Consider the following 9,248-nt stretch of genomic DNA (forward strand, 5'->3'; position numbering starts at 1 on the left):
TCCCAAAAAGCCTCTGATTAGAGCTTGTTTGTAATATTGGCAGACCCTCCAGCAAGCTGCTCTGGAAAGCCACCATCCATGCGCAGGGATGCGGTCTTGATGCAGGATCCAAATGAGTCTTGCTGCAGACTCGCACATGACGGTCTACCTCAACGCCAAGGATGACAGGCATTCAACATCCTTAGAGAGCCACGTGTGCCATCCCAGTGCTAACGGGGCTAAACTGGGCTTCATGGCACCCTGCCTGCATGGTCAGCTGCCTTTCAGCACCATCTCCTGGCCAGACCCTGGCAGGTTGACGCAACCCCGTCCCAGGAGCCATGTGTGCCTACAGCCAACCGCGGTGGGGTCAAACCCAAGCCAGAAAGCAAGTGATACCTACCTGCTGCCAAGACAGGGAAGAACAGGTCTGAACAAAACATCCCCCCAAGGAGGGCTCTCATACTCCTCTCACAGACTCCTGGAACTGCCACTGTCTAGACAGCAGACTAAGCACCACCTCCAATATCTTCCGCAAAGTGAAAGCATCTGAGTTGCTTCAAGGGCAAATAGGTACCTACCCGACTGCAATCTAGCCAGGACCTCTGGAAGCTTAGGGAGTCTTGGAAAGACACCCAGCAGCACAGAGAAGAGTCCTGCATCCGTGTACTGTTCCTGCATAAACCCAGCTGGCTTTTAAATCAACTTTCTCAATGGGAGGAAATGGACCATGTCCAGCAAAGAAAGTATTTATTCTACCCGCTTCAAGCATGAGCTGTCAGGCAGACCCGCTCCTTTTCAGGTGAAGGAGCTCATAATGAGCAAATTAAGGGAAAAACTTCTGACCAGATGGTGGCACAAAAACATCAGACCATAACAGTAGGTAATAGACTCTCGCCAGAGATCTTGGAAAAATACTGCACAGCAGCAGCCTGTCATAACAGTTGTAGCCTGGATCTCAAGCCAGGCATCAGTATTCTCCTAAGACTCCTGCAAATGATGATTATTGTGCTGTCCTCTTTCAAATGCACTGAACGCATTTGAAGGCAGTAGCTCCCTAGCAGCACACAATTCCCAGCTTTTGCTTGGTAAACTTTTGTGCATGCATTTATAGGCCTGGTTACGCTTTATTTTCTCCGTGTCTCATCCTTCCAAGCTTTAAATAGAGTTTCAGGTTCAAATTCACTCAAAATGAAGACCATTGCTGGCAAACCGTGCTTGCTCTGTAGGCTCTGCAACCAGGAGTAACAAAATCAAACAAAACTTTCTTCCAATTCATCTTTCATTTATTTATACATGTTGGTTAGCATGTATAAATATTCACTATTAGCAAAGCCCCAAAATAAGATGTTGTTAATAATGACCATGTTCTTTAAAGTGTACTTAATCCACAGCAGTGGACTTTGAAACACTTTTTAAAAGGTCCCCTTTCTCTCTCCTCCCCTACCAGAACTGCAGACCAAACTGCTGGAACAATCATGGCGCCTTGTCTTTTGTCTGCACTTCCCTTTCGGAGGTGAGTAGTAAACAAATGGAATTGAAGTTTAATTTGACAACGCAGACTCTTATTCAGCTACAAACCCAGAAGGTTTCTGCAGATAGTGGAAGAAGGCACTCGAGCACCTCCAAACAATCAGCTCTTTTGCCTGTTTGTACTAATGTTTTTCCATGATGAAAGTTAAAAGTTTCTTGTTTATGCACATCTGCTTTGACTGATAGCCCCATCTTGGCAACGGAATAAAAAGACTACTTTTGAAATTAGAGTTTGGCCCAACGCCAGAATATTCAATGACTAACTGTCCTGGCTCTAATGCGAGAGCAGGTCTGGAGGATGGCAGATCAGGATGCTGCTCCGAGACGTTTACAGCATTCCCTAAGCGTATTCCTGTTCACGCCTGCCCAACCCAGAGAGAACATGTACTGAGATGATAAATAATGAGCAAGAGTCAGAAAAGCAGGGCACCCCAGAAGTAGAAAGCAAAGAAAAAGAATCAGACCCCAAACTGCCTTATCGGTACATCTAGAAGGTCATTTCCAGGCAGCGACACACACTGCCTGTAAGTTATATCAATGAATTGGTTGCAAATCAAGATCTCCCCAGCGAGTCACTTTGCATACAAGCTTATTTGCCAGCAAGATTTTCTTGAACGGATCATGTTTCTAAAGCTGTTAATGGCAGGACAACACAGCAGGTGTTTTATAATTAAATATGGCAAGATAACTCAGCAAGAGCAGTCAATGCACGTTTCCCTCCCTCGTGTTTATCGTCATAAACAAGTTCTGCTTTCCAATTATGCCGTGACCTGCTACCCAGCTCTCCTCTGCCCAGAGCTGGCCATGGGACTGGTTATCACACACTGCAAAACCATTTTAACAGCAGTGGAGAGATCAGTCCACAATTTCACATTTCCGTTTTACTGTTTATGCACTGTTTGGAGCTTTACTCTCTCTATAAAAAGTCAGTTCTATTGAAGCAAATAATGTTTACACGTCTCATGTAGATTTGACATACTTCAGAAAACAGATCACATTTATGCCTCGTAGAAACTTCAGCAGATCAACACACGCAAAGCAAAGCATCTGGTGAACAGGAGTCTGTTCTGACAGCTAGAGGCAGCACACACTCCACTTGTTTTACATACAACCTACTGCATTTCGAAAAGCCAAGGAATCCACAAGATTTGGTTTTGCTTTGAAGATTTTCCTGGGTGTCAGCAGAAGTTGCCAAGACACATTTGTGGTTTCACACACCCCCATATGCGGGTCTCCCGAGGAGCTCTCACATCTGAGGTTCACAGGCAGGTGAATAAAAATGAGCAATAGGAAGCCCAGGAGCAACAATGCAGAATAGGAGAACTTTAGTTTCACCAAAAAGCAGCTCACACACATTGACCTCTGCAGAAGACAGCTTTAACATATGCTGGGCCAGACTCTCAGCTGAATTCAAGCCCCTGATCCCTGTTCACGTCAGTGGGACCCACAAGCCCACGCACCTCCTCCACAGCTGGAAGCTAAGAGGAAGCAGGAAGCCACAGCCCTCTGGGTTTCAGTCTCAAGTGAAGATGCATTTGGTGGGGTCATTACAAGTGGGCAACAGTCCACATCGCAACGTGATTCAGAAAAAACTCTTCCTAAGGGAATTCCCAGCCAAGAATAGGAAAGTAAGGCTGAAGGTCAACACAGAGGTGCCCTGGAAGAACCGCACAAAGGAAGTTCCCATGGCAAGTGACAGCAGCAATGCTGGAGTGAAAGAAAACTTCACATTCACAACCCGACTTGCAAGGGAGGTAATATCATAACTGGCTCCTCCCAAATTATTAAAACTGTTCTTTAATCCACATTCATATAAAACATCCCAGATCAAGTCCCACATACCTCACAGGAAGCACCATGGCCTATCTTCTTCTCCACATGCTGATCCTCCTCTTCATCAGGTGGAGGCTTGGCAGGCGGGGGTGGACGTTCTCTCTGCGATTTAGAAGACTACTGTCAACTGCGTTGTGTTAAAGCACGTCGCCTTCTGCTTCCACCAACACTACATCCATGCTGCTGTGAATGCAGCATGGTAAGGACCTCCTGAAATTAATTTGGGTGGACTAGAAGTTCAGTCCTAACAGCACAGAGCTTGGCAATGGTTGCTGCCTTTCCTCCTCCTCCTCCTCCTCCTTTCCAGCAGGATATCTGTTAGGGTAGAGAGCCCTTTCTGCAGATTCACTGTACTGCAGTCCTGTGGATGGACTGCTATTGATAACACAGACCACCCACTTCTGCTCCGCAGCGGTAACAATGCACAAGGCCAGCTCAGACCCACGTGAGCACCAAATATGCTTTCAGGAGAATAAAACTGCTCGGGTGGAAGGTGCTGTGTACACAGTTTTATTGCTTCATTACTTAAGCCAGTTCATTCAGACCTAGACTGGTAATCTCAATGGCATAGCATTTCACAGAGAAGGTCAGTAATGAACTCATGCAAATGGGTAGAAAGGGAAGACTCATACCGCTCGTGTCTTAATGAAACAGTAACAAGAGTAAGTGATTCCAGAGGCACCTTTTATAGTGGAAAACCCTAGAGATCAAGAGACAATGCTGCACTGCATTCCTCAAATATCCCAAGATTGCCTGTGGGCAGTTGGAGCTGCGCTGCCTTGTCTTGATGCAGAGCTAAACACATCTCTAGGTCATCTCCTGCCCTGCAACAGCTCCATCTAATGGCACAGGGAAAGACGGCAGAGGAGAACCGCTCACTCCAAAAAACTCAAGCAAGTGTTGGGAGAAACTGCAGCAAGCTCCTGGAGCAAATCCCTCTTTCTTGTCCCTTTTCGCTGCAGTTCAGCCTCTCATCTTTTCTTATTCGTGATAGAGCTGAGCTTATTTCACATCAGACACTATTAACACAGGACAGTACACAGATGGATATAAGCCACCAAGATTTAGTTACTAACAGGATAGCGCATCTTGTACCGCATACCCTAAAGAGAGAGCTGGCTGAAATATCAGTCTTCTAAAGCTTTTGTCTCATTTCTACTATATTTGCTAATAGTACAGAAAAAAGGATGCACCTCTTTGCAGAGAGAGAGGAAGCATGGTTACAGTACCACCAGCAGTTTAATTGTTCATTCCTACTTTGCTTTTTGTCCAAAAATACATCCATGGAGCAGGCTTTGTAAAACCAACCAGAAAACAAACCCTGAAGCTGACACAGCATGCTGCAAGGCCAGCATCCCATCTGCCCCATAGCAGTGTTGCCACCGATTGCTAGGGGGGCAGCAGATGCAACTAACAGAAGGTGAGGAAGACTTCTTTGGAGACAGTTCCAGGAGCTTTGCATTGCCTTGTAAAGCCTTGAGTACCCTCTACAGATCTCTGCAAGTAATACACAAAAAACCGTTTCCGCTGCCAACTAGTTTCCAATAGGATATTCTTAAAGATAATTTCTTGAGCGCCTTCTCTTGGGCAAAGCAGAGAGCAAGAGAGATGAGAAAAATGCTCCACACAAAAGTTGCCAAAGCTTGCTTCTAGACAAGAAGTTAGCCTTTCAGCTAAGTGCAATGTCCTGACAAACCAAAATTCACAGGCACCAGTATTCAACTGCCAGAAATCAGAAGGATGCAACACTAGGTGAAAATCAGGCATGTAGAAGCGGCTACTCGTGGGCAACGCAACGGAAGTTATGTGAACAGACCAGTGAAAAAGGAGAGGTACCTGCCTGCTCTAATCAATGTCAGGGATGGGTTTAAAGATTTCCTCAAGCTGGGGGACTGGCAGCCTGCTGCAAAATCATGAAAATGGAGGTAAGTTACCTATCCTTCTAAGGCAAGCAGAGATGAACACACATAGCGACATACAGGCCTGACTCCTGCTACTTTGAGACCAGTTGATTCCGCTTCCTTATTCACAGACTCTCGATCTGAAGATCTCCCACTGGCAAGGCTGTCCAGGGAATGGCAGGACGTTGCATTGTATAAAGCTTCATACGGGCTCTCCTCTTCTGGGTTCACATCAAAATCTATGATCAGTTCTGTAACTGCTTTTTCCACATCACCTGTGAAAGGAAGAGAGAGACAAGAGCATCACTCGGGGCTTCTGCCCTCGGAAAGTCAGCATTTGCAGGAAGAAGAGTGCTAGCAACTGCCGCGTTGCATGGAAGCCTACCCTGAGATACCCGGCACACAGGATCAGTGGCTGGAACAAGCGGTGCTTGAACAGTCTTCTCTGCAGCTTTGGCACTTTTCTTCCCAATCGTGTAATCTGCAATGAGGTGGGGTGATAGGGTCAGTTTATTTCAATCTAGTTTTATGTCCACTTCAGCATATGGTAATTCCTCCCTGGTGGATGGAAGGCCAACTGTCAGCTTATTAAGTCTCCAAAAAATAACCAAAGTACATTATTAAAACTTGCAGCTCAGATCCCAAAATAGAAGCAGGCGGCCTCTTTAATCACATGCACAGGGTTAAGGATGGTTCTTTGAACTTTTACAGAGTCTTTAATCAGAAAGCTGCAAAGCTCCTGCATGGACACAACGTCATGGAGCAGATTACTTCGTGTTGTAGACACAAGCTACATCACTAAACAGAGATGCGGTCTAGTCTTCTGAAGTCGTAAGACAGCAGGAAAACCAATTCTAGCTGTGGTCCCCTAACCACAGGCACAGCCAGAAACATTAACCTTACGTGAATAAAGTCAGAGAGCAACATCTCATGCAGCTAGCTCACTTACAGGAGCAAACTAACTGCATTTACCTACACGAACTTTAGTTTTAAAGCTCATCTTTGTCTTCAATTTCAGAATAGAGATAATACCTACCAGCCTCACAGGCAAAGCTTAATTAAAAGTCTGCAAAGTGCTTTGAACCTGTAAAGCTCTCAAATGCTAAGCATGAATAATGCACACCAGTTGCATACGCTTCTGATCTTTCTCCCCACAGCTGAGAGGAAATTGAGACAGCATAATTACAAGGTATGAATTTAGCTAAGATGCCACATTTCATTCCCTAACTTGGACAGACACAATGGGCCAAGCTCCTTTATAAACCACAAGTAATCAAGGCCTTTTCTGTAAATCTCATCTGCAAAATCCATGCCCAAGCTTCACAATGAGGTGAGGAGTAGGATGTGAGATCTGTGGATGACTATTTGCCTACGCAGACACATAAAGGATAGTTAATCCAAAACCATTTCTAAAGCTATTACTTTGCATTCTGCAAGCAGATTTAGGCTATCCTTAATTTTAATTAACTTCTAAAGTGAGTTAAACAAAGCTCAATTAAGCCCATTTGAACTGTAAAAGTCATACCACACTCCTTCAGCAAAGGAGCTAATCCCCCTAAATCCCCCCCCGGAAGTCCCCCTGCAAACACTTGCTCTGAAGACAGTTCACCCGAGCGTTTAAGCACCATTCCTTCCAATACCTGTAAGATTCTCATCGAGGGACCTGGCCCAAGGCTGCTTTGCTTTCAGCACTTTCCAGGACTAGAGAACAAAATCCTGTACTTGCACTGGCACAGTTATCACCCCAAACTTTTCCCTCCTGCCCCCACACAGAGCTACACCGCTTACCTTCAATGAGAGCTGCTATGTGTTGGCTTTTCTGAGAAGGAAGTTCCCTCACAATATCCAGAGCTGTCAGGCCTCTGTTATCCTTTATGTTCACATCAATACCTATGGCAACAGGTGTAGAGAAGGCAAAAGCAAGAATATTTTCAAACTATATGCAAATTCATGCCTTTAATCAAGTTAGAGCTTACACGTGTGATCATCGCTGGGGGCGAGGGGAGCTAAAAAAATGCTCTAGAGAAGCAGATTTAAAGCCAAACATCAGGAGATAACCTCTCCTATAACCCTCTCCGAGGAACAACACTTTGATAGCTGGTTGGAGAAATATGCTGCCACTATAAAGGGCTTTCCTTAAGTTTGGGTGAAGGGATCATCATGTTATTGCTTCAGAAGGGGAACATTCTCTCACCTGCAGCCAGCAATATTTGTACCACATCTGTCTTGCCAAACAAAGCAGCTTCGTGCAAAGCACTGCCTTTTTCAGTCTGCAAATTAAATGGAAAATAGCATGAAGCTAGACAATGGGGAATGGTGATGGAGGCATGTTTTAGAAGGTTACAGAAGCAATAAATATATGGCATCACATACAAAGTGTGGGCAACAATATCTACAACTGAGGACAAACTATCAATATTACTACAATGCTGAGAATTTGAAATGGAAAATGGGATGGTCTCTTCAGAGAAACATGTGGGCCTGGGTTAGGGACCAAGAAAGGACTTTCTACAGCTTAGCAAGAGGTGGTCATGTCCTGAAAAAGAAAGACAAGACCACCACATACAAGCTATTGCTGTGAAAACAGCATATTCACAAGTGGCTTGATAGGAAAAGAAACAGTTTGCCTCCATTGCTATCAAGACTTCATGGTTTTGCGGGGCAGAACAGCTTAGGCAAAAGGGCTTTTTTTCCCCTCCCTCGCTATGTGTCTGGGGCTCTTTGTCAAACTAACGAGCAGGCGTGAAGCATGCACAGCACCAGAATCCCTCTGAGCAGCTTCTCAGAGCAACCAAGAGCTGAACAAACAGCCCAGAGGAAAACAAAGCTATCGCTCATCTTTCATAAACGATCCCTCCAGGAGAAGGGTTAGGTGGAGCTCTCACATCATGACTACAGGGGTTCCCCACTCCCCAGTGATCAGACCAGCCCTTCACACAGACACTCTAGATACCTGATAGTTGCTATCCATGCCAGCATCCAGGAGGACATGGACTACAGTTTTGTGACCATTCCTAGCTGCCAAGTGCAGGGGAGTGTGTTTCTTCGTGTTGCAGCTTAAAAGATTGGGGTGAGCATTCAAGAGCATCTTCACGACTTCCAGCCTCCCATAGAGCGCGGCCAGGTCCAGAGGAGTCTCAAACTTGTTATTGCGCATGGTGGGGTCGGTCAGCTCCTCCAGAAGGACCTTCACCACCTCTGTGTGGCCGTACTGCGCGGCGCAGTGCAGCGCCGTCTCGTTGTCGTTGTTCTGGGGGGTCACAAACGCCAGCGCGTCAGAACGGGGGAGAACAGAGCTGCCACGTGCCTCGCTCAAACCATTGAAGTTTAAATGCAAAAACAAGACAAAAAAAAAGCAGTCGGGAAGCAGAGAGCCCAGTTTGAAACAGAGCCTGGAGCAATGTTTTCACCATTTCACTAGTCATTTACCAGGCACAGATATCCCCTCATGAACTCATCAACCGACCCACCCAGTAAAAGCTTCAAAAACATTCAGAACAATAAGCTTTACTAAGATATGGGAAATCTGCTCTACGGGAAATAGGTGCTACATATGGAATAGCCGGCTTTCAAAGCACTGAGATCAAAATCAAGGGACCACGCTAAAGTTTAAGGGATTGTCGAGCTGTATCTGGATTCCCATTAATTCTGCTAGCACTTGGGGAAAGCAGTCTGTTATTTGTTGGCAGCATCCCACACTTTGGGGTGCCACAAAAATAAAAGGCTGCAATATATGATAGGCAAACTGCAGCATGAATTCTATCTGCTGTAGCTTAATCGTCATCATTTTAGATTTAAACTTCAATTGTTTCAAATCCTACTTATCCTGATTATAACAGTCATTCCACCTTTGCAATTCTGAAGCTCGCAAGCTGGCCGGTTTAGAGAAAGGGTGCACAAAGTTACATGCAGTTTGTGAATTAGAAAGCAGTGCAATTAGATCACTCCACTAACAAGCCCTTGTAGTCAAGGTCTCAGGTCAACTGAGGGGAAGAGATGTCC

General features: G+C 45.4%; 1 protein-coding gene across 1 annotated transcript in view; it reads right to left on the reverse strand.

Moving 5' to 3' along the window:
• Positions 1-8,403, reverse strand: part of LOC104074954 (ankyrin repeat and SAM domain-containing protein 1A-like) — a 66,422-nt gene extending 58,019 nt beyond the window's left edge. The window contains 6 exon segments of the mRNA XM_009575268.1: positions 3,355-3,447; positions 5,325-5,521; positions 5,632-5,727; positions 7,035-7,136; positions 7,441-7,516; positions 8,200-8,403. Of these exon segments, the coding sequence (XP_009573563.1) occupies positions 3,355-3,447; positions 5,325-5,521; positions 5,632-5,727; positions 7,035-7,136; positions 7,441-7,516; positions 8,200-8,403 (768 nt within the window).
• Positions 8,404-9,248: the final 845 nt, after the last annotated feature.

Source organism: Fulmarus glacialis, unplaced genomic scaffold (assembly GCF_000690835.1).
Source record: "Fulmarus glacialis isolate BGI_N327 unplaced genomic scaffold, ASM69083v1 scaffold18723, whole genome shotgun sequence".
NCBI lineage: Eukaryota > Metazoa > Chordata > Aves > Procellariiformes > Procellariidae > Fulmarus > Fulmarus glacialis.